General features: G+C 41.8%; 1 protein-coding gene and 1 long non-coding RNA gene across 4 annotated transcripts in view; one reads left to right on the top strand and one right to left on the bottom strand.

Annotated features, from left to right (window-relative positions):
• The window catches only part of LOC134147706 (uncharacterized), a 233,827-nt gene that overhangs the window by 30,183 nt on the left and 178,275 nt on the right, over positions 1-25,369 (top strand). The window lies entirely within an intron of this gene.
• The window catches only part of PHACTR3 (phosphatase and actin regulator 3), a 113,552-nt gene that overhangs the window by 34,278 nt on the left and 53,905 nt on the right, over positions 1-25,369 (bottom strand). The window contains exons 2-7 of one of the 3 annotated variants that reach the window (XM_062589152.1): positions 18,747-18,908; positions 17,790-17,867; positions 13,273-13,455; positions 7,998-8,201; positions 3,826-4,087; positions 2,611-2,858 (exon numbers count right to left, since the gene is read on the bottom strand). In XM_062589152.1, coding sequence (XP_062445136.1) covers positions 2,611-2,858; positions 3,826-4,087; positions 7,998-8,201; positions 13,273-13,455; positions 17,790-17,867; positions 18,747-18,908 — 1,137 coding nt within the window. The remainder of the gene's footprint in view (positions 1-2,610; positions 2,859-3,825; positions 4,088-7,997; positions 8,202-13,272; positions 13,456-17,789; positions 17,868-18,746; positions 18,909-25,369) is intronic. The other 2 variants (XM_062589153.1, XM_062589154.1) reach the window with 2 other exon arrangements.

The raw sequence follows: 25,369 nt of genomic DNA, 5'->3' as shown, positions 1-25,369 counted from the left end.
TAGGGGGAATTGTTCTGGTGCTAGCTCTGTCACTTCGGCATCTCGCTTGCTCCCTTCCGAGAAGAGCAAGCGAATGCTGGCACAAGCAGTGCCACCCAGTGTCAAGGACAGCAACGCCTTTTTTTGCATTCCTCCTCACAGCGAGTGTTGAGTGTGGTATCTCCAGGGCTGCTGCCTCCTCCGCGGTTGGTACACGCATCCCATGCTCGGACTTCCGTGGTTTAAGCCACTGTGTTTCCCAGCTTACCCTGTGCCCATCTGCAGCAGTCTCCTTAGACACCAAAAGCTGAAACTGCACGGGCTGGGTTTCTACTGTGCCCCTAAAATGGGCCTGGACTCGCAGCAAGCATTGGGCTTGTACAAGCAAGTTGGTCTTTTGTAAATGCATGTTCTGTAAGGACAAGGTTTAGGGAAGGAAAAAAAGGGAGGGGGAAAGGAATGTTATGGTGATCTTCAGACATTTTAAATAAAATGATTTTAGGTATAAGCTTGTCTTAGCCTAGCTTGGGGATAATCCTGCCTCTAAGTTTTAGAGGCATATGGAAATGTTTTTTTGGTGTAGAGTCTGCAGAGACTGAAGTTTAGGTGTGCAGAGAATTGAATGCCCGAGAGTGAGAGAAAATATTTAGGAGGAAGAAGGCTGTGTGATAATGAACAAAAGAATGAGAGAAAATTCTTCCCCAAAATGATTTTTGTTGAAGTCAGGAAGTGTTTTGCAGGAAAAAGGAGGTTGTGGTCGTATCTGGGGCCTCTATCAAAAGATAAACGATCTTTGGGTGCTCTCTTTCACAGAAAATACTAACCTGTATGTAATCACCATATTATTTCATTTCATAAAAAAAACTTCGGGGTTTTTCAGCCTTTCAAATCAAGCAAATAATTGGCTCTCTACATATTTACATGTACCTGTCTCCTGTTAGCATGCTGTCATGAGAACTGGAGAAGCGAGTCTGCAGGAGCTTCCAGGCCCCTGAGATTTTAAATTTGAGTTCTTAACCATATTCAAGAAAACATTCAAAAATGTATCGGCGCCACCTCATTATATTCCCCAATCAGTCCTACAAGGTTTTCTATCCAGCTTCTTTACTTTGGAATACTCATATGTCACTCAAAAATGTATTTACTAAATTTTCTACTACCAAAAGATTATTCTTCTAAACTTCTAGCAAGCATGCCCTACCCAGTTATAGTACATGACCAGTTATGCCCAATACATAAGCTATGTGAGGTGTGATTTATATAGTAAAATATAATATTTTCTTAGACTAAGTGTTACAGGGGAAAAAGAATTCTATTTAGTCTGACTTCTTTTTACTTTGTGCTTTAGCCAATATTTCAAATGGCAGATTTCAATATCTTCTATGCTGAGTAGTAGTACTATTGTAGCTGCGATGAAGCTAATTTTTTTTTTTTGAAAGAGGTCTGTTTTCCCTACTATATCTGTTGGTCTAACATTGTTCATGAATGCATCCAAGCTATTGCTGTCTTTTATTCGCAGACTATGAATAGTTATTTTCTCAAATGAGTATAGCACATTAATCTTCACCAGTAAAATAATCAGTTTGATTTTTATTAGCAGAGGATATCATAGTTCTTGTCTGACTAATTATTCTACTTATTGGAATTTATACCAAAGTAGACTGCTTTCATGATCAGGAGCAACAGGTAGTCCAAAAGAACCTGATAGAACTTAAAAGATGATTTTTATTTTTTAAATTATCCTTTTATGTAGAGAAATTATTCAAGTGATTCTCTTTTGTTCTGCTTTATCTCGGTGGTCAGTTCTGTTACTAGGTATCTTAAGACACAGGAGAAGTCACGAATCCTGCCTGCCAGCTCATATTTCTCATTAGGCATCTTTTAAAATTCATCCTCAATCTGTTATACCAATTATTTTTTTGATAGATTTTTCTCTGGCTGCCTTCTTTTAACATATTGATGAAGAGATTGAAGGATTCGTTTAAGACTGACTTTTTGTCCTGCTGACATGGAAAACATTTAGAGCTTGAAAGAAAAATAAATTTTCTAATGAGAGATGATTCCTGTGTCTGAGCCAGCTTAAACAATTGGTCATAAAATGCATTCCCCATCCATTTCATCCAAAAGGAGAAGACAGTTTCTTCTTTCAAATGCTTACTTTGGATGATTGTCCTTCCTAGCCTCATCAATCTCTCCCATTTACCTCCTTCTAATGTATAATCACTGCTGTGGAATACTAGTCCTGGAATGGGATGCTTCCAAAACAGCCACAGATCATCAGATATACAGCAAGCTTTGTCTGCTGGCCGTGGGATGTTGATTCTGCAAGCGTTACCATTCAGATGTGGTGGTGCAAAGAGTACATAAGTAACTGAAAGGATAATGAATATTGACTTATCACCATATCTCTAAACGCCCTCTTAGTGTGCAGGACCTACCAAGACAGACATGATCACTATGACTCAAACGTAACCATAGCTTTTCACCAAGATTCCTTGCAAAAGGTGATAGAGGAACAACAACAGAGGAATTTATATTGCTGAATATCTTCTGTTGCATGTTGCCATGTTTAGAGCTGTTCTTTAGGCTACAATAGTATATCATTGTAAGATAAAAAGTGACTTTCCTTACCAGAAATAATGGAGTCATTCAAAACTTCCTCATCCTGATAAAAAACAGAGTCTTCCGTGAGCTCTGAGTTCATGATCATGTTTTCTTTGTTCTCGTCTGACTCTTTAACTGAGTTCCGCTTATTTTCCGAATCACTGCTATAACTCAGTGAGTTCTCCTTTTCTTTGTTGCGCTCAATGCTAGATGTTCTGGCTGGACGGACGTCCACTCTCTTTTTCGGGGAGCCTTTGCTTTCTCTTCCATGGAAGCTGTGGGTGGAAGGTACACATCCCATTATTTAGAAAAGACATTTTATTGCCGCAGTAGGGACTTACCATCATATAAGAATGAACAGAATGTCCTCATAAAGACCAGAGCAGAGAGTTCAATAGGGGATGGTGCAAGATGGCATTGTCAAGACTGTGTTGAGAATGGCTAATGAGGCTCTACTTTTCAATCTTTGTCGTAAAGATAAGGTTCAGACAGGTAGTAAGTAATTTATTTCTTTGATATATAACCACATGCTATACTGTATTGATTAAAAACCCACACAGCACATCCTCCTAATGTAAAGCATGTGGCATGAAATATTACCATGCTGATAGTTTTTGATCATGACAAAGATTTAACAGAAACCTGTTAAGTAATATGGTATGAATCCGTTCCCCATGACAATAACTGTTACGGAACTGAGAAACGTTTACAACCTAACTCCAAAGCTCTATGAAGAAAAAAGTTATCTCTGTCCTCCTCTAATATAGAGGAGAGTTTATAATGAAAACAATACAAAGTACCCAACGTACTCCCACACAACCTATTGCATTAAAAAATGTATACCATATATGCTCATGTATAAGCCAAGAGGCATATAGTGAAACAACAGCACTTCACACATAAGAAGTATTTTTAGCAGGCTTTACCTGAGTACACTCAGGTGTAGGATAGATAGGTAGGATAAAATCAAATCAAGGATTATCAAATGATTCTACCTATTTGAAAACCTATTTCCATATAACAGTAGCCTTCCTATAATGGAAGAACATGCTTTGATGCAACTGCCAAATGAAGCTCTTTAACCAGGAATGCATGTTAAAAGTAGTGACATCAAGAAGAAGACAAATCTAAGCTGCAGGAGTGGATAAAATGTTAATAACAAGGTAGAAATGTTTACCAAGAAAAATGACGTAATGGAATGACTCTCCTCACACACACACATAGCCAAGGGGCCTTAGGTACCTGTCCTGCCGGTGTTTGGTGGCCAGAGCCCGGTGCAGTTCTTCAATGACTCTGCTGGGAGGTAAAGGCAGGTGCACAGCAGCCAGGTGAGGGGAACCAGTTGGTGTCGTTACCTGTCCTCTGACATGGGAATCGGAGCTTTTCTGGCCAGAGGCATGGAAGAGGGCAGCTTGTCCTGAGATTTGGGAGGAACCAATGACATAATTCTTCAGGATAGTGGAAGGAGGAGATTTCATGGCTGGATCATCTGTTTCGCTTCCTGCTGTCAAAAGACAAAAGGAACAAAAGGAGGTCATGCGATGCTGCTTATTTTTTTGTGCACAAAGCATGCCCTGAACTTAACTTGTTTGGTTGAATAGAGGAAAATGGTGATGTTCTATTTTTGCTTGAGGGGACCTGCTTATGCTGAGTAACTGTCTGAATTTGAAAGGCTTATACTACACAGATTCGATCTAGAAAAAGAGTTGTTTCCTCATTTCCTCTTTCCCACACTATCAGATGCTCCTTTTTCCAAGTCCTTCAATGTATTCTTGATTGCCAGTACTATTCCTCCTAACCACTGATGGCATGTACTGCAGTGACTTTCCAATCTAGCACTTTCTCTGCTGAACTCTGACAGACTGTATTAAAATTTATGCACTGTGGTTCTCAGTCAGGACAAAATGTACCAGTGTCTATTATCTGTTCCTCTGTGATTGCTGTACAGCTTAGACCTCTGTCTTTCATATGCCAGTTGAGGGAATGCCAAAATCATTATGAGGATAACATTCACTTAACAAAACTTGCCTTCCAAATGAAGTCCAAATGAAAGATGTTGTATTGTGCACTAAGAAGAGAAAAGAAGGGTGGGGCAATGTTTTACAAACCTTTTTTACCCTCAGATTCAGCCATTTTTTGGTACCGTTTAAGCATTTTATTGGAAGCTAGACTTCGATCTATACATTTCTCTAGCACCTCAGTCCACAACACACTAGGCAGTTGCCTGGTTTTAACTGTGGTAGTTTCAGACTCTAAGATACCGGAACTTCTGGCTTGAAAAAGATGCTCATTAGTTTTTCTATTCTGCAGTTCTCTTCTCCTTTCCCTTTTCCTTATATTTTTATCCCAAGCTTCCAGCATATGGCATACGGCAACAGTTCAGTCTGAGTGTAGATAGGCAGTGAGCTTTTTTCATATAAAAGGATGTTTCTTTTCTCTTGTTGCCATCTAGTGTTGTAAAAATGAATTTAAACTGACACAGCTTGTACAGCTTTTATACAAACTTATTTTCACAGGCCCTTCATACTATTTTCACTTACTTTGGGATAAATCCTTCAGTTCATAGGGGAAAAACTTCTGTTTTAGCCAAGAGTATCCTAACATTCCCTTGTAAAAAGGATATGCTTCCTTAGGAGTGTGGTAACTTACCAGAAAACTGGGGAGGACAAAAGCAGGTTTGACTATGAACCTCTGTTATTACATATTTCCTGTCATTAAATGATGCATCCTGCATCATGCTCTTCACTCAACTGCAGTGATAGCTGCATTTTTTTGCAGATACTCTGCTACAGATCTGATACAGCATCACCATGGTAGCCGTGGGTACAAAGCTGGGCGTCTGGAGCTTGGGGAGCAGAATCACTGAAGGCAAAAGCAGCAGTGGGAAAGAGAGCTCCTGCAGCTGTAACCAAAATCAGCCTCGTAGGTTTAAGACAGTGGCAACGCTAAGCCTAGTCTCTTTTTTTTCACGTGTGTGGGGTGGGGAGGAGAACGTTCTTCAACTAGGAGACATATTCACTTATCTCCCCGCCCCCTTTTTTTTTAAGAAAAGCCTGATTTTCTAATTTTTGGAAGGCATATTTGCACATTTCCCTCCTTCCACCCTGGAACTCTAACCAACAGCGAGAGCTTCATCCATCTCTCTGCATCCAAGCAAGAGGGATGAAGTCAGTCCAGAAGTGACCCTATTTGAAATCTAATAATGTCTGAAAGCAGAGGAGCATCTAAGGTGCCCAGTGAACAGTGCCTTGGAGGTGAGACACCTTCTCACCCCACAGCTTCTCCTGCACTGATCAGGATGGTCCCTGCAGCCAGGAGACAGCCAACCTCTGCTAAACATTTCTTCTGCTCTTAAGGGGGTTTTATGTGGTACAGAGCAAATGCATAGAAAACGTTTATGATCAGTCATTGTCCACTGAATCATAGCCTGAAAGGGTGAAAAAGCACTTCCAAAGTCATACTCTGCCTCTACACCATGGGAGAAGGTTGCTATGATCTCTCAGAGCAAGAACCCTGGGTTCAGCTCAGCCGCAGAGCAGGAAGGGAGGACACTTGGTGTTATCTTTATACTTGCTTGTTCCTAGAACAGGCCAAGAGCCAATTCTGTCCTCATTGCAGCTCAGGCCAATATTGAGAGTTTTCTTAAATCACACCTTATTCGTCCTAATAACAGCTGTTCAGTGAATAATCTTGCAAAGTGATGTCTTGGCACATTGCCCTGTTCCCCCTCTGCCTGTGATTAATTGATGCCTGGCTTATTCATCACTTCTCTGCTAACAGCATCTAGCATTGTTAAGGGGAAAAAAAATCCAAACACAAAAGAGCTTTTCAACCTCTTTGTCTTCCTTTCCTTTTATAATCGGTCTTCGTTTCTCTCTCCCCATATGTTCTGATGCCCTTTCACTAGCTGACAGTATTTGTTTAGTCTTAACTTACCACTGCCTCCACATCCATGAAAAAAATGCATAATCGCTGTTGAAAAAAAGGTCTATAGTTATTGGACTCATTCAGAAAAGCTGTTCTTTGTGGAAAATTTAGATGAGAATGAAATACCAAAACTCAGAGCATCTTGGATACTGAAATACTTTAGTTAAGCAGCAAAATACGTAGACTCAGAATGCTGTAAGGTGCCTGGTGGAACTGTCATCTCATTACCCTCTACAGGTCCGATTTTCTGCATGGCCTACATCTCACACGGTGCATGGCCCTTCCATCAGTCAAGCAAAGGCAAAGAGGTGCCCTAGCAGAGCCTCTTCGTGCTGCAAGATGGAAGATGCTTCTAGAGCCTGACCTGTAGCCGAGAACGGCAACGTGAGCAACAGCTCCCAAGGAGCAATAGGATACCATTTTGAATCAAAGTCCCATTTAAACTCTTAGGGGTTCTAAGCTTGGACAAAACATGGAAACAAACTCTTGTAATTTTCCTCAAAAAGAGTGAAAACCCCAGTGTTTTCCATCAGCTCTAGTAGTCAGATCACAGTGTCTGTCTGAGCTTTTGTTTCCTGGCGACTTCAATAACCCTTTTTTTGGTGCCAGAGGATGAGTATGGATGCAAATCAGGGCCGAGAGAATGGCTATCATTTAAAAGTCTAAATACCCGACAGATCTGGCATTTAGACATCAGGACTTGATTCTAATTTGCAATAAGGCCATTTTAACTGCTTTTACCATGCATAGAGACCCTATAATTGGAACAAACTAAAATCATATTCATTTTAACACCCTTTCTATACTGCCAGAATGTTAAAAAATGTAACAGCATTGGCAGTAGGTTAGAAAATCAGGCCCAGAACATTTGCTGTTGAAACTTTCAATGAAATCTGGCATGGAGGATTGCTTTGTGGAAGCCAGGTGTATCACTTATGTGCTGCTCTGTGTAATTAGACCAGATTTCATAGCTCTAATTTAGACATACCCTGGAGAGCAAACCATTCATACAGAAACCTCCACAGAACCTACTGACTTGAACTTGCTTTCGGCTATTGTACTGTTATCCAGCTGGGATTCTAGGTAATGAAAACATTTAAATCTTCCTTGTGTTTTATGGTATATCAGTTTGACCATCTGATTCAGCAGATGTTTGCAGTTGATTTGATTTGTTTTACATGTGGTTAGTGCAATAGATTTGCAACAAATAATCCCTTGAGAGATTTATATATATATATATATATATATATATATATATATATATATGTAAAGTACAAACATCAGTGCTTTGTTATCAGGCAGCCAGACCTCTCAGTTCCTGGAAATCATTAACATGCTGTTCATTCAGTATGTCTAGCCTGATTATTAGTAGCTTGTGGCAAAAAGTTTAAAAAAGGATATAAGGAAAAAAAGCAGATATATTGTTCACCCTTCGATGAACAATGCACAAAGGCTGGGGGAGCCTTTGCTGACCAGCGGTGACTGACCTGTTACGCTCTTTGTGATTTTGGAGATTGCCTTAGATGGTGGAGCTGGGAGCAATGGAGGGCTGGGAAGCTGTGCTGGGTTTCTTTCTGTCTCTTTCTGGGGAGAATCTGTGGATTCAGAAACAAGTAAGGCTTGTGGACTGTCTTCAGTTCCTGGTAGGCTGGCATCTTCTAATTCTTCCGTGGGTGCTGAAGGTTTCTTGGCTAGTAGAAGGATGAGTAAAATTAGTGGAACATGAAGTTAATAATACTGATAGGCTGGGGGACAATGCCAGGAACAGTCAGAAAAGCAGAACACATGGCACACAGCTAGAAGCACTTCTTTTCCATAGTGAAAATAATTAATGTGTGAAATAGCCTACCAGCCAAGGCAGGTAAAGAATAAAATGTATAAAGATATTGAAGAAATGTTAGTTTTGATGTTCCTGAGAAAACTGCTGAGCCTCATTTACTTCCCATTTCCCCCTAAAACCCTTTTTCCTCTTTCTTTCTCTTCCTCTCCTTTTTTTTTCCAGTGGTAAAAACAGTGAGATAAAACAGCTTTTGAAAATTGCAATATATTTTCTTAGAGTCCAGCTGCAATGACACAGAGTTACTGAATGAGTATTCCCTGTGCTAGCAACAGACAAGCAAAAGGCAAAGAGTATCTTACTTGCAGTATTACCTGAAAGTTCATTTTACAATTGTTTGTTGCACATGTTTAGTTGGACATTTTAACTTTTTTTGTTAATATATGACTTCAACTTGCATCCCAAGCCTCTGTTATTGCATCCGATTCCAGAGCTGCATCTCTCCTGAGGTTGAAGTTGTTAACCAAGAGCAGCCTTTCATGAAAAGATTTGCCCCTGGATCACAGCAATCATTGAGGAACAAAGAACAGAGTCTGAGGCGAAATGCCTAAGAAAAAATTCAATCACCAAAGCCTCTATGTGAGGTGGTAAAGCAGCACTCATTTCAGGACAGTCTCCTGAAAGATGGCAGAAGTGTTCAGCCTTGAAAGAAGTCAGGACAGGCTGAATCACTGAGCCGCTTGTCAGACTGGCCTGGCTGTGATGGGGGCACAGGGGGAGTGAGGCTAAACCAGGACGTAGGTGGAATTTTGGCGATTAAGTCCAAAATGAATATCCTTGAATCCTATTCAGGTTCCCACTGACTCTGGAGGTGCTTAAACTCACACAGGGCCTCACTCTTTGACTTGTGCACACTGTAAATGTCCAGATCTCCAGATCACTGCCTTGGGAGATCTGTGTTTGAACCTCCCTTCACCACAAGAGACATCCAAACCAGAGCTTGCGCAAGGAGTACCTTGTCCCTATGTCTCCCCTTTCCTTCTGCTTCTGGGCAGCTAAGACTCCATGAAATGCTAGCAAACAGGAAGCAAGAAGGAATATTTCCCTGAGGCTTAATAAATGACTGGTCTGGCGAGGGGGAAGTTCTGGGTTTAAAAACCTCACCGCAGCACTGTTTCCTTTGTTTGTTTTTACATGTAATGAATATGTAATAGTCAGGACAGCAGAGAAAGTGATTATCTGTGAAAGCTCAGAGGAAGAGTTTCTCCTCCTAGGTCTGGAAATAGATGGCTCAGTGACAGGTGACGTTTCAGAGGTGTCCATTTAGGATGGATAAATGCCAAGTCTCACAACTTCTAGCAGTCTGGATTGTGTAAACAAAGTGCCACTTCCTCCATACCACCTCAAAGCATCTCCTAAACACTCACAACAGTGGGCTTCCGTGGCTACCACATCACAAACCTTTTCTTGGCTCAGTTTTATGTCTTGTTTGGAATACAAACTCTTTGTGTTAATGAACAAACAGCATCTTCGCATTCAGAGTGCAGAGGGGGGCACCAAAGCACTGAGGCGGTTGGAAACAGTAGCATTGGCAAGATAATAGCATTTAATTTGTTGACAAACAGATTAATGAGTATGCCTAGAAGAATAAGAGTGAGCACTTAGCATTCAGGAAAGACAAGGAAGTACAATAAATATGCATTGTTAGAGGATTTTGTGTAAAAATTACTTAGTAGAAAAGCTGCCTTATGTGATTGTTGCATCAATTATATATTAAAAAAAAAGTTTTCTTTTAAATAGGGGAAATAGGAAAATGCTTTGTTTTAGGCTAGCATCACTATGTATTGTTCCGGGCTAGAAACACTATGTATTTTTGTGCCTACTTCATAGAAGAGAAATTTCAGAATTGAGGTAGAGGAAAATCAGGTCGCTAATGAGTTACATTACAAAAAGATCAAGAGCTCCAGTAGATATTAGTAACTTAATAAGAAAATCAGTCTGATTCTTTGAGCAATACTTTCTTCTGCCAGTAACTTCACTGAGGTCAGTAGGCCTCTCTGTGACTCGAGGTGCTGTTCAGCACAAATGAGAGTGAGCAGCCCCCGTGGGGCCTTGCCTGCAGAGAACGCTGATCCAAAACGCACTGGGCTGCAGATAAACAGATCTTCTGGTTTCTGAACTCCATCCTGTTCAGAGATTGCTACAACAAAACCAAACTGTTGTGTGCTGTTGTCTGATAATGTCCATTTACATTCCCTGCAAAGAACGGTTTGCTTATTTTTTTATGTGGTTTGTTTGTGGTAATAATAGCATGCTTTTGACTCACAGTCTGAAGACAGACCTAAGTCTTGAGTATACAAACCTATTAACAGATTTCAGAATATCATCCTAGTGAAAACATTTCAAGGGCTCAGCACTAGACTCCTTGCAGAGTAGCTAATTATTCATGGAGTGCCGCTTGTCAAAATGCCATCTTGCTTCCGGGTAGAAATCCTCCCCTGGGAGAGCCCCCAAGCCCACTGGCTAGGTTAGGTGGGAAAAATTGCCCCGTCTCTGCTGAGGCTGTTCTTTTTCTGTGTATTAGCCGAACATGATCTTTACAAATACTTCTTTTGTTCCCTCCTCTTCTTCTCCCTCTCCCTGGCCTTCACCCCACATCCCCAGAATGAAATGAAACGTAGGGACTTAAGTATATAGTAAATGTGTTCATGTTGTTTCTATCTGGTCAAATACTCAGATAAATTTGTAGAAGGACACCCACCCAATGCCTTCCCTAAGGTAGACACACTAGAGAGAGGAAAGCTGGAATGCACAGACGGGGAGAAATTAGCACAGGAGGAATAGACTGGCAATAATTATTTTAGAAGCCAGAGGTCGCTGATGAAGGAGATAGGAGGACTTCCAACAAATGGGAGTGGAGTCTCCCAGACTGGGGAGACAGGAGAATGCAACTCCACTGCTATTTTCTCGAGGCTGGAAAATTGATACATCTCATAAGGGAGAAAATGCAGAAAACAGGAAAGGTTATGCCAGGGAGACAATAAAAAGAACTAGCATTAGAAAGGAACATAAGAAATAAGGATGATTCAGAAATAAAATCTAAAGCCTTGATCCACAATTTGAAATGGAGTAGAAGGGGTTTTTTTAAAATTATAGTATTATGCTTTGCAGAGCCATGAGGTTAAATACCTGATACCTTATTTGTGCCATTTTTTCCAGGATAATCTGTCCTACCCCAATGAAAGAACTAGAAGTACAGAGAGAAATTTGCTTAGTAAGAATACATTTTCTAGAGCATTCCATTCTGTATCACTAATAACTGTAGTACCTGAAGGATTTTGGTCAAGATTTGGATCTCATTGTTCTAAACCCTGAGCAAGAACAGGGAGATGGATGAGTCTTGTCCCAGTAAATTTTCAGTGTGATACAAAAGCAAACACGGCAATACAGGCTAGAGTTTAGAGAGAAAGGAAAAGAGCAGTAAGGGCATGTGTTAACAGAAGATGTCAATGTCCAATTCTCTTTCATCTTTATTTTAAGAGAGAAGTAAGAGGAGGGAAGGATAAGTGTCTAGAAGCCCACATATAGCAAATCTGTTTTGGGATATTTCTTCATGAAGTAATACATGTTGAAATGAAAAAAGTGATAGATAGATAGATAGTGATTTTTTTTTCAATAAGCAAAGGCAAAGGGAAAGGTACTTGTTGGGAGCCAGAAGAATTTCTGTTGTCAAAGCAATTAAGAGTGGAGTGGAGCTAGAAGTGCATTTCCCACATAGGCCAGAAAAGCAATATTATATAAAATCAAAATAGTAATGAGGGACAAAATTTCATGAGTCATGGGAATGGAAAGGACAAGAGGAGAAGGAAGTTGGAAAGTACGAAGCTAAGAAATGGAAAACCCTTCAAAGAATGATTTCCATTAGGAGCTGTTGAAGCAGTGCGAAGGCATCAGCAGACAGCGTAGCCTAGTGAGCCCCAGCAGGTAGGAGCAGGACTGGTGAATGTGGCTGGGAGTCTGAAGTCCAAGGAGTGCAGGGTGTGAAGGCACAGCATGGAGAAAAAAAGACAGCCAGGACAGACAGAACAGGCATAAAGATCAGCCCGGTGGGATGGGCAAGAAGATCTGTAATCACTACATTGCAGTCCTCAAAACTAGGATAAAGCATGGCTTACCTCAGCTTTGCATTTCTTGTTTGTTAGGAACGGAAACTCTTCAGCTGCTTGGTTGTCCCTGGCTGCACTGGTCCAAGGAACTGCTCTTGTGCTGAACTTTGCTGGAGTACAGTGGCAATCGGGCCATATCTGTGGCAGACCTCATTGTACCTCGCACATTGGGTGCCTTAACGGCTTATGTGCTGGAGAATGGTCCCTGCTCTCATAGCTGAGCTACCATAGTCAGTTCATTTTGTCAGCTTTTGTCTGCTATAGAAATGTGAATCAAACTCAAAACTTAGGTCTGGAGTCTGAGCTGAGGTATGTTTTGTGGATGGTTGCATGAAAGGAACTTGTTTAGCAGCTGGTAAGGGTTAATCTTTGTTCCTGGTATTGAACTGCTCTGATATTTGCAGGACGATGTAGATAGGTGATGACACAGATGGTGTTGGGTGTGCACAGACATTCTCCCATGCCAGGATAAGAAACTTTGGCTTTGGCACAGAATTTTAAGAAATATTTTTAAGAGTAGATTGTTTCATTTTGACAGCAGTAACTGCTAATACCCAAGGGGCACTGTGCCAACACTAGATTGTCTCATAATCCAACTAATCCCATTATGCCCAGCCTTGTGTGGTCCCTCAGTACAGTAGCAGTCTCAAAAAGTCATTTTTTAAGTATAGATTACTAGCCTAGTAAGGGGGGGGTCTGAGCTGTTCAAGGTGCTCTGACCCTCTAATACACTGACATATTTGGCTCCTTATGCAGCAGCTCAGCAAAAATGTTTTTTTTTAGCATTTTATATTCTGTTTAATATTTTATATCCAATACCTGCATCTTCTTTCAGCTCATCCAAGTGCAGCTCCTCACCAAGCAAGGTCACATTTGTTGTGGCTGCTGTCGTACTCTCTTGCTGCACCTCTTCTGAGGCAAGCGTCTGGCATGCAGGAACTGGAGGGTCACTCTGCATTGCTCTTGCGGCATCTTCACCAGTGCAGGCTTTGCCGTCAGTATCTAAAATAGCAAATAATTTAACGTTAACTAAAGCATGAGCAGTGAAAACTGAAACTCCCTGCTATCCTCTTTAGAAGAGTGTGTCTAAAAGCTGCTAGTAATGTCGTAGTGCTCGGGGGACTATGATTTGTGTTATTGCAGCATCTGACTTCTAATAGCGCTGAGCATCTTTAATGCAAAACTTGTGGAGGCCCGCCCATCTGGATACTAATGTCCAACCAGTTTTCTAGATAGGACATCGTTTTTCTGTGGACAGCCAGCAGCCTGGACAAATGGTCATTGTACTTGTACAAGAAGTCCACTGTATGCTAGAAGCATCTGCTGTGGAGGGGATGGGCACATGTATGGGAAATAAGAGGTATCCGGGAGCCAGGAATTCCTCGCAAAAGCAGAGCTCATGGTGCAGCACGTGCTCAGGTTGGTCCGACGTGTCGGAGTTGCGCTGGGCTCTATGCACAACGTGATGCCATCCAAGACTCCCCCAAGAGAAACGCTGGAGCCTTAATGAAGACAAAGTTGCTAATATTCCCAGCAGACTGTAGGTTTTGAGCACAGTATTAGTTATTCAACTTTGAAAAGCGTGTCTTGTGTGATTGAGCTGATCAGAAATTCAAATCCGGCTTCATGCAGACCTACAAACTGCTCTCTTTGCTTACTCTGAAAGATTTCTGTGCCAGCGATCCCTGCAGCTGTAGGCATCGTGATGACTGAAGCTTTTCTAGTATTCTCCTATTCAGGCAAGATTCCTCCGAATACAAACTATTCCTTTTTTACTTCCTGACTGACTCAAAATTTACCAAATCAACATCACTATTGCAAACCCAAGCAATTACTTCCCACTGTAGCCAGCGCTCTGCACTGACAGATAGATCTGCTGTCCACCCCTGACCTCCTCACTTGTATTTCTCAGCCCTAGACACTCCTTTCTGGAAGTGCCTGACAGGGCTATGTTCTCTTGCAATGATATCATGACAAGCTTCTTGAACATTGATTTAAAATAATTAGCATTTACAGCTCCCTCCTTTTTAATACTGTTTAGACAATCTGCAGAGTAATTTACTGCCCTTTTGAGTAAGGGTATCAGATTTTGGCCCGGAGATGCTGCGGAACGGATGCAGTATTTTTGTAAGCTGAGCTCACCCAGCCTGCCTCATAATCACGTTTGGTGAAAACTTACTGTTCTTAAAATAGCCCCTGCAGTAGCACAGTTGCTATGATACAGGAAAGGGGAGGGGGAAAAAAGTTCATTGCCTGCATTTCAGCTCATTGGGAAGGCAGCCTATACATAACCATTGGTGTATTAACAGCAGTCTGCGTTACTTGACAGGCAGCTCTTATCTCTCAGGGCTGTGAATACAGCTACATTGGATCAGATTTGTGAGGAATCCAGTGAGGAGGAATATGGGGAAAACTCCCTAAGTACTTTCAGGGTAGCTCTGCTTTGCAAGTTGCTCACATCTGTTAGCATGGCAAGCTGCTGACAGCTGTGCCACGATAAAGCTGCAGACAGATCTCTGCCTGTGGAAGTGTAATGACTAATGAAGTAATGACAAGTAGAAGAGGCTCCTGTTGAAGAACAAGTGTTGTGAGTTGGGGCTCACAACAGTGATGCTTCTGGCCAATGTGAATATGCTGCTTTGATTTGCAATGGGTCTTAACCTTGTATTTTAGAGATAGTTGTGGACAGGAGAAAGTCTAGACCTTAGATCTACCAGTGAGGAAAGCAACAGAGAGTCTTGGGAATTGCAAAGCAACCTGAAGAAGAAGCAGGGCTGTAATTTAGTTGGAAATGAATCTCACCGTATTCAGATCCTGCATCGTGTAACTTCTGCTAGGATGCAAGTAGGTTCCCTTGAGTGAAGCTATATTTCAGGGTTTGGGAGTTAGTGAAAGCCACAGCAGGCTGCCAGAGGTAGGTCCCAGCCCTGGTGCGGGTGAAGGAGCAGTAGGGCCTGTTGGCGAGTGCGGGGCAACAGCAGAGGGGGCCTTGCTGTTAGCGCTATATGAGCAGCAGAAGGGCGCAGGCAGTGCAGCTCCGCCTGCCACCGAGCAGCGTGTCTGGGCAGCTGTGTCTTGGGGTTGCGTGAGGAGAAAGGGTGACATAACCTGTTAGGATGAGTCATCACCGAAGCAAGGGTGGTACAGTTTCACCCTGGGCGGCTCACAGATTGAGGCAAATTCTGTGCTAGCTGTTGGTTTGCTCGGAGCCAAACAGTCCGGTCCCAAATGTTAGCGTTTCAGCTGCCTAACCAACCTTACACCTCGAAACTGGAGTGTGACACAGCTGCTGGAAATGCATGAAGCAGATCTGCAGATTTCTCAGACTGGAGCTTCATCCCTGCTTAGACTATTTTGTGAAAGTGAGCACAACCCAGATCTCTGGAAGTGGAGTAGAGCCTGATGAAATAGAAGGATTTAAGGATTTACTCTAGTCCCTTTAGCGCAGTACTGCTGCTTTGACAGTTGCAACTTACTGCATAAATGAGGACTTAGCCTCGAAACTGCTGCCACTTTAGCTCAGTCCAAGTAGGGCACTAATCATTTACTGAGAATTATTTGGGTCAATTTTTGATACCATTAATAAGCTGCTTCTGCTAATAATACAATAAAATAACCCTGGAGATTCACAACACTCTTTGTGTAAAGAAAAATAACTTGCAGGCTGCTGCAGTGTCCTTCAACTGACTGTTAGCTGTTCTTTCCTTTCTAGGCAACAGGATGGTACTGTAAATTTGTCTGATGTTTGTAGGAGCTCTGTGCAACAGTGTTATGGACAAGTAGGAAGAAAAACCTAGAGTCTGCTTGTAGCTGCAGTTTAAAAGCACAACTCATCGTCACTCCTCATGGACTGGATGTATTTAGTCTAGTGATTTTTTTTTTTAAAATGATCTGGCAACTTAGCATCTTATATTTTCCTCCCGAATAGTTCTTCATGACAAGGAAAATCTATCCCAATTGTTATTATTACCTTTTAATGTGCTCTACAGATTTTTTTTTAACTGCTCTTCTGCACTGCTCTGACTACCAGTGTCTTTAAATTCATGGATTGCTGAGAACTTCCATACCCCTGGCAGAACTGGGGAATGTGTATTTTTCTATCCAGTAGTGCTATTATGCTAATAGGACAAATAATTGTCCAAAATGATGAGAGATAGAAACAGTTCAATGGGCAGGAATTAAAAATGAGCCTTTTAAAAACTTCCATTTTAGAATAAGCTGATGGTTTGATAGATTTTATGTCTCAAACATAAAATTTCTATTAAAAGATATCCAATAAAATAGTATGATAATTGACTTACTGTAATGGAAAAAAAAACTGTTTAAAATGCTCTTTTTCTCACTCTTGAGTTGCTCAGTTACACTGCAACGTACCGTCACTGAGAGTTGTCCTACAGGCTGTTTATAGGCCTGGGATTTCTTTCATACAAAGAAACTCAATTACTAGTTTCAAAGAACATCATTTCTGTCTATCGGATTGGTCAAATTCAAAAGGCCAATCTGCCTTCACAGTAGTACTTTGTGCTATAAAGTTTTCAAAGTAAAGATGGAATTCTTTTTAACTCTCCATTTAGATGGAAATACCAACTGGAATATTGCCCGTAACACTGGGAGCTCACTCAATCTCACAGGATGCTTCTCCAGCTCTCCGTCTCCCTTGATCAGATAGCGGCATCAGTCAGGGCTGCAGAGCAGTAATATGCAGAACCACAGTCCTTGTGCATGTTTGTGACTCCTTATCATCTTCCATTCGGTGACTTCCGCTGAACCTGCTTTGTACTTAAAGCCTTAAAATGACACTACCAAATGCCTCACTTTTCGTTGTGATCAAAAAGCAGACAGAATGATAATATGTTTTGTCACAAACTTGGTTTACCAGAAAGATAACTGAAAACATCAGATTAGTATCATGTCTTAAGATTTGGATTCAGGGACTATGCGTGCTAACTTCCCTGCTGAATGCATGCTTACACTTATGTTCACGCCAGCTTTACCAGAGTTTCTTGGCAGTTGGATTTAGGCAGGTTTAAAGCAATTGCATAAAACTAGCCCTAGCCCTCATTTGTACCAATATGTAAAAACAGTGAAGCTGGAATTGCATTCAAGCAATACATCAGCTATCATCAAGGTAAAACATCAAAAATCAAACTTCATGGACTGACTGCAGCGGACAGGAATTTGAATGGGCAGCTGCTTAATTCAGATACTGAATTTTCCTGATTGTATTCAAGGTTTTCCTTTTATTTGTTTGATTGTCAGCTTTCTTCTCTTGCAATTATGTGTTTGCTGTTGTCCAGAAAAAGACTCTGCTAAATGAAATGAGAATTTTTACTTACCCTGTTCCATCATCTCCAGGAGGCCTTTCTTAATGAGTTCATCCCGACCTTGCCGTGCTGTCATCTTCTTCTCCAGCACTGCAAGAAGTTGTAGCATGACACAGAGCACCAGTTAACAACAGGGTACGCATACAGCCAAGTGAGAAAACTACAAGGAAATTCCCTATACTCTTGACTGCAGCGTGCTTGTACAGAACTGCACGGGTTTTGTTTTGGGGAGCATAGATGTGACTAGTCAGCCTGCCTGTGCCTTTTCCTTTATTAAAACAACAGTAGAATCACCCACAGGTAGAGCTCAGATTTATGCCCTAACCTGCTGCCTGATCACACTAGGTGGTCAGAAGAATTTCACACTGACTAACAGGGGGCTGTTAACTACAGCATCGAAGCTGCTGCAGCGAGTGGCTGCCTTTGCTGTGGTGCTCCAGAGTGCCCAGGCAAATTGCACCATCAAATCTTAGGAAAAGGCAAGTGAGTCTGTGTCTTTGCTGTTCCCTTGGGGCCCTGCTGGCGACGAGCAAGAGCACGCGCTGCTCTCGGCTGCTCCGTCACTGCAGAGACAGCTGCTTGAGGGAAGGCATTTTACATGCTGTAGCTCCCTCCTGTCACTTTTCATAATGTTACTGTGACCTACATAATCTTCACCCCAGATAAAAGAGATGGTAATATGTGGGGCTGTAAATGTAGCATGTTTTGGAGAAGAGAAGGTCCTTGAAAATGAGTCTGTGTTGAAGCTCATGCTTTACTCTTGTATTTGACCTCTTCTTTGAAATATATTATATTGTGTTATATAGGAAGTCAGACTATAAGGGCCCTTGCTAGGGCTTATACATTATTAATCTATAACCTGCTGAAGTCTCTGAATTAAGTTTAGATCAGGTAATCATTAATGTTTCCAATGTAAACAAATTCTGCCGAAGCAGAGCTTTTCCTTCTGCTGCTTCATTCCTATCCTACCTGCAGATGTCTGCTTTAGCTTCTCATTTTTCTTTTTCCGCCACTTCCACGGTTTGAAGATCCTGCCGAGCGTTGCCAGTTTGCTGTTCCTCCTCACTGGTGGAGTTCGAATCCCTGAGACCAAGTAGTCAGAACGCATTGCAGGGGACTGCTCCATCTCATCTGAGCGGGAAAGACAGAGGAGAGCTCGTGGTTAGATAGTGCCCTTCCGCGAAGACTTAATAAGGGAAGGCTTACGGCTGCTCCTTGGCTAAGGAGCATTCAGTCAAGCAGTGCAAGGCTGAAAGAAAGTCACTGTGTTGCTAGAGCATGTGGCCAGGCTGAGGGAAGCTAGACAGAGACGTTTAGCGTTGTTGTGCCAGCCTGGTGCTTCCTCCCAGCTGCTCTCCGGACTCCAGTCTTGCACGGTGCCTGTCTGGATGCCAAATATTAGAGTCTCTCTGCTGCCCTCCCTCAGGGATCTGCCAGGGTCATTAGCCAGGCCCTTGGCGAAGGGGATTTGCAGCATTTGTATGCTCTTTGTGGTTCTCCGCCACTCTCCTGACTTTATCTGTGCCTGTTACTCGTGGAGGTGATGGTGCTCCTGTACCCCAAGGGCTGCGTCTACCTTTGCTTTGTAGCTTTCTGCAACACCGAGAGCCAGGAGCTCCCAAAAGTTTTAGTAGGAGCAGTAGAAACCTAAAATATCTGTAAATAAGGCCAATAAAGTCTCCAGTTAAACACCTAAAATTAATGTTCCTTTAAAAAAATTCAGACCAAAAACCTTTATGAAAAGCTGAGAGAAAGTGTGAGAAAGCTAAAAATTCTTCTGATTTCCCTGCTTCTAACTCTGTTCTCTGGCCACAGGATTTTGCTGCCTTTTCAATGAACTCTCCTCACATGCGCTAATGGATTTGAGTGAAGAAATGCTAATCTTTTATATAGGAATAGCTTATTTGATATATGCCACATCTCTGACGACTCTTGTGCAAATGTATTCCTTGAGGAAGCTAGGGGGAAAATTCTTTCCCTTTTGTCCAGCCAAACCACAGGAACTCACAGATAATGTTTCAGCTGGAAAAGCAATTTAGATATTTTTAATAGTTTGTCTTCAAAATAGGTTTTTAGTTTTGCTTATAAACAAGTCTTATATGAAACAATACATACTGACTAGTGACAGTTGTGTGCCAGCCAGTACCATGAAAGAAAGCAGCAAAGGTCCATAAATGGGGATATCAATGGCTTTATTGAGATTTGTGTGGGAGCACCAGTACAGTAATAGTTAAAAGAGAAACTGCCATCAGTTGTCAGAAGTGTTATACGAATAAAAGCTGGATGACAATTTTTTTTTCCAACAATCAGTTATAATTTAAATGAGCAATATGGAGCTATGAACATATGTACATTTTCAAGTCATTTCTCACTGGAACAGCAGCATTTGTCATAAATTGCTTTATGATTGCAAGATAAAAACTATATGCTGTCTTCTAGGCTTTGTTTTTAAGTTAATAGGGTGAAAATGCTTAAATTGCAGCACAGAGGTGGGGATATCAAAGTAAACAGGAAACAAATTCTGGAAGATTTTTAAACGCAGCAGGGGAATGAATACATTTCTCCTCTTCAAAATTTAATTTTGAAAATATTGGTGATAGAGATGAATCATTAAGTGGAGACAAACTAAAATATTGGCCACATTAGCTGTCAGAACAGAGAAAAGGTTGTGACAATTTTTCCCCTCTCATTGTGTATGCCCAGTGAATTTTTCTATTTCGAAATTCTACATTTAAGATTTCTAATTTCTGTTTCTAGATTCTAGAGAATTTGCAGTATCTTTTGTTTCACTCCATTCTCCTGGGGTTTCTCCTGGGTTTTAAATTTAAAATATATTTAAAATATATGTAAAATATGTTTTTGCCTTTGAAAGAATGATGTCTACTAAAGATGATAGTTATGAATTACAGTTTGAAGGTCAATATTATAAAGTAGAAAACAGAAAATAGCAAGGACCCTAGTATTTAAGGAGGGCAGTAGCCTATGGACCTCACCTAGACTGCCAAGATATTATGGGTTGTTCATTTTCTAATTGTATATTCGGAAATGAGAAGTATCATAGAAATATGCTTTCATGTAGTAGAGCTGCTCTTGATTACAGAGATGGCAATGAGAATGGAAAATGGCACGAAGTGGATCTGCTATTAATCTGCTATTATGATGACTTTTAAGCTGCAAAACAACCCTCAGGAAATAATATTTGCCCATTGCTTGTGACAGCCACTGAGTAGGAATGGAAATGTTCATGGAATTAACTGATCTTTAAAAAGTTGTAGATCAGACTAAATCTGAACCTTGTCCCTGGAAACAACTGTGGAGTAGGACAGCTCAGCCGTCCCTGTCCTTGCTTGCGAGGCTGTTTGAACACTTCCTACTGTCCCGGGAATTTCTCAAGCATGTAAGTGAGGATTAAATAAGCAGCTGATTTAAAACAGTATCTTGGCAAGTTGCTGATCCTGCTGCATTTCATTCAGGATGTAGGTGTCTGCAAAGTGGCTTTGGCATCAACCACATGTTTTATTGAGCACTGGTAGTGTGAGATCACTTTACCATTTTTGCCAGATACAGGGGATCTAGATAGAACCAGGAAATGATTCAAACCCAGACCTGTGCGTTTCTAGCAATGTTTGTTTGTTGTGCCAGATATTCCCCTAAGAATGAGAATGAGGAGATACTGCAAAGGCACTAAGTATTCCCTAAGCACTCTGCAGCAATCAATGTTTCTGTAGTTTTCATCAGCCCTGTAAACTGCATTTCTTCCATCCCCCTCTGCCCTGTTCGTTGTGCAAATGCGAAGATTTGTGCCTTTAAACTTAAGCTGTGGTCCTCTGAAGTACAGCTCAAGTGTCAAAGAGTGAAGAGAGGCTAAAACAAATGTTCCAGTGGAGGTTTTCATGGGCTTTTTTAGCTCTATTAATGTTTCTCACATAGTACAGAGAGTTCTTAAGCAAATGGTTTTATCACCTGGTACATTCTCACCATATGCAGTTCCTACACTATGCATTTGGAGAGATGGACACAAATAAAAATAGATAGAGACACTGTAAGACAGATGTCCTGAAGTCATAAATAACACGGAAATGGTCTCACTGGCAATACCAAATCACAAGGAGGCTCCTGGAGCTCCTTATTCCCGGTCAATTCATTTTTCCTTTGTTGTGGGTTGGCTGCTTTGGAGATAAGAAGTTGACAGCACAAAAACCAGTTCCCACGTACAGCCCTGACTGCCGGAGTAACAGGCACACCTAAGCATCAGCCAGTTTCTGCAGCCAGCAGCTGCCAAGACCTGCCAGCCCTCCAACCGCTCTCTGAAATATTCAGCACATTTTTTAATCTGCAGTCAATATTTTAATTATGCTAACTGTATGGTGGAATAATGTGGTTATTTCTCCTAGAGCCTGATAGCCTGGGGCCAGGCCATGCAATTACATAGAGAATGTCTGTGAAACACAAACAGCCAAGAGCCAAATTGGTTCCTCCAAATCAGCAGGGAGAAATGAGCAACAGCTTAATTAGCAATGTAACATGGAAGGATGAGAGACAGTGTACATAGGGCCAAGGGGGCACAAGCTTAATTTGAGCTTAACCCAGAGCTCAAGCTTAACCCTGTGTAACACAGACAGGCCAGACTGTGCTCCACCATCTCGGCTCAGATAAGCTAGTTGGTTGCACACCATCCTGCAAGGAGATGGTCATCAGCCCTCTGGGGCCAAAGAGGTTTCCTTTGACAGGACCTTGCTGGTTTGTGTTTTGTTTTTCCTCCTTAAATCAGTTTCAGGTCTGTGCTGTACCTTATTCAGGGTAAAAGCTGACATGTTGGAGATCTAGAACCAAAACAAGCTCGTCATACATCATACAGTTGTCATCTACTCAGTGTGTGTGAGAGGGATGGAAATGAGTGTGAATGAATGTGGCTGCTCCCTTACTGATCGTGCCAGGCAAGTGCTTCTCACAGTGCTGGCTGGGGTAATTTCTAGGGCTCCTGACACTGGCCAGCAGTGGGACTGGTTTGATGTCTGAGACATCATCAGTCAAGCTAGGGGAGAGGTTCTGAACTAACAGGCTCTGCTCTGGGCTGCAGCATAAACCATACAAGAGAGGAAAAGAGCAAACTGTAATATTCATTACATCTGGCCGCAGGGCCTGATACCCCCGAGAGTCTGAGTATCTTCAGCTTCTGTTTACGTCAACAGCAGTTGTGGATGATCAGCATTTCTGAACGGTGGCCTGTTCCTTTTCTTTAAAATTGCAGCAGCATAAAATGACTATTCTGCCTGTTAGTTCCTTCTCCATAGGAATTGCCTAGTTTTTTTGCCCCTAAAAGCTCTCCTATTTACTGGTGGCAAATCCTGCCTCCATCCCATACAAATGCTCACAGAAGTGAGGCAGATTTCCTGGGAGTGTGGTGGAGTTTGAACGCTGGATGTATGACGGAAGAGTGCCATATGCCTGTGCGTAGCCTTCATTTGCACCACAGATGTTTTGGGTCCTGAGATGATGCTGTCTGGGTGATAGCAATGTTGTGAAGTGGAGCATGTGGCTTAGTCGGTTGGGTCTAGCTTCTTGGCTTTTTCATGATGAGCCAACGAGACTGTAGCTTGACGCCCAGGTTGCTGACCGCGGCAACAGCGGGCCTTGCACTACGTGCTGCTGTTGGCACCTGGACACATCAGGACCTTCAAGCTGGCTTACACTAACCTTACTACAGAGGGGCTGTAAGAGGGTTGGAGAGCTCTCTTGTGAATATGCCAGTCATAGCAGGGAAGATCAAGAAGGCTGCGTTTTAACGGGCTGGGTGTTTAGCTGAGTTCGATTCATGGTAACGGAAGCTGTGCGTTGCTAAATCTCCTCTGTACACTGCTAGGAGAAGGGCCACTGAAAAATCTGCAACCTGCAGGCAGTTTAAAAATAACACAGCAGACAAGAGCTGCAGGCAAATTTATAAGGCAAGCGTGCTCTGTTTTCTGATGAATCGGTTGTAATGCAGCTCTGCATGTTCTCTCCTTTATTGCCATTGCATCTGTCTGTGCACCTCAGGTACTGAGTTAAAAAATGAAGAGAGGCTCCCTTTGGTCCATGCCAGAGGGTAGCGACAGTGAATGGAATCAAAATGACCTCTCAGGACTTGGTATAGAAGTACCTTTATGACTGTTAACTTTCAATGCTGCCTATAATTAGTACCTACCTCTAAAAATGATGCTAAAGAGGATGTCAGGGGAAGAGCTGAGCTTTTAAAAGGTTCACGTCTGCTAGTCAGTCCTGCATCATACAACCCCAGCATTTGTGAGAGCAACCGAAAACCTATGCAGTCTATGCAAAGTGTGCTTTACTTCTGTGCAAAGCACACTTCTTATCTCGTGAGAGGGACCTGAAGGTTAAGAAAAATGACAGAATGACAAAGAAGAAGGGAGTCCTCTATGAGAACCATGAGCAAAACAGCTCTGAGCTCAGCTTCCACTGAACACAAGCTGTTCTTGGGCCATATTACCTTCCTTTTAGCCAGGCAGTAGGAATCCTGATTAGGTTTTTACGCTTCTCTGCATAAAAATGCAAGTTGTTGTGCTTGCTTTGCTACCCTTTATGTGGTCTCCAGAGCTCAGCTTCCATTTTCACTTCAAACTCAAGTGCTGTTTTCCACCAATCCTTGTTCTATAATTTCCACTGCTTTTTATTATGTTAAATTACGATTTAACATCTTTCTTTAATTGAAGGAGGGAAAAAAAAAAACAAGACATAATTTGTAGGTGGTAGGAGGGGGCTGTGCTTGCCAAGTAAGTTTATTTCTATTCTGCCATGCTGAGCCTCCCTTCAAAGTATTTGATTTTCAAAACCAGCTTTAGCTGAAATAAATGGGGGAACAGATTATACTTATAAAGGGAAAGAAAACATATGAATGGCAACTCCAGTGAAATCTCTTGGGTAAAGATATACTTTATATGCTTGAGATTTGTGATTTCTTCCAGAAATTGTTCCTTCAGGATGTTGACATATCACCTAACAGCATTACTGCTGTATGAGCAAAGGTGCAAAGAAATTAATCGGGAACCTTTCATGGTTTTGGATTATTGTGTCAAGCCCTAATAGCACTTCATATGATTTACAATTAGCATCTCATTAACAAAGTAAGTTTTTCAATGTTTGTGTGAAGAAACCCACAACAGCCTCTACCTGGATAAGGAAGAGCTAAAAAAACAATAAGAAGATGAGACTAATGAGGGATTGCTGTATAATAACAATTAATTCAAATACCTGAGCCTGCACAACATCTACTTTCACAAGGGGAAGCTTGACATTTGCATGTCTCACAGCACCCAGTGAGGCAGAGACAGGGCAGCATCTCCTGAGATTTACAAACCCCTTCAAACAAAGTCAAATGAGACTCACCTCGGAGTGCAAGCCTGTGCACCAAGCCGTGTCTATCTTACGTCTAAAAAGGGTTTTGTACCACACAGTGCTACAAATTCCCAGGGCTGGGCAGTTTCCCCCAGCCTTTCTGAGAGGTGCTCTTCTGCGGAGCAGCAGGAGGCCAAGCTCAGAAAGTACAGGAATGGCTTGAATTAGGCTCTGCCCTGTACTCGTACTAGTAAAGCAGT

The sequence above is a fragment of the Rhea pennata genome, chromosome 16 (genome assembly GCF_028389875.1).
Source record: "Rhea pennata isolate bPtePen1 chromosome 16, bPtePen1.pri, whole genome shotgun sequence".
NCBI lineage: Eukaryota > Metazoa > Chordata > Aves > Rheiformes > Rheidae > Rhea > Rhea pennata.
Note: the sequence above shows the minus strand (reverse complement) of the source record. Positions and strands in the feature narration are given on the sequence as shown.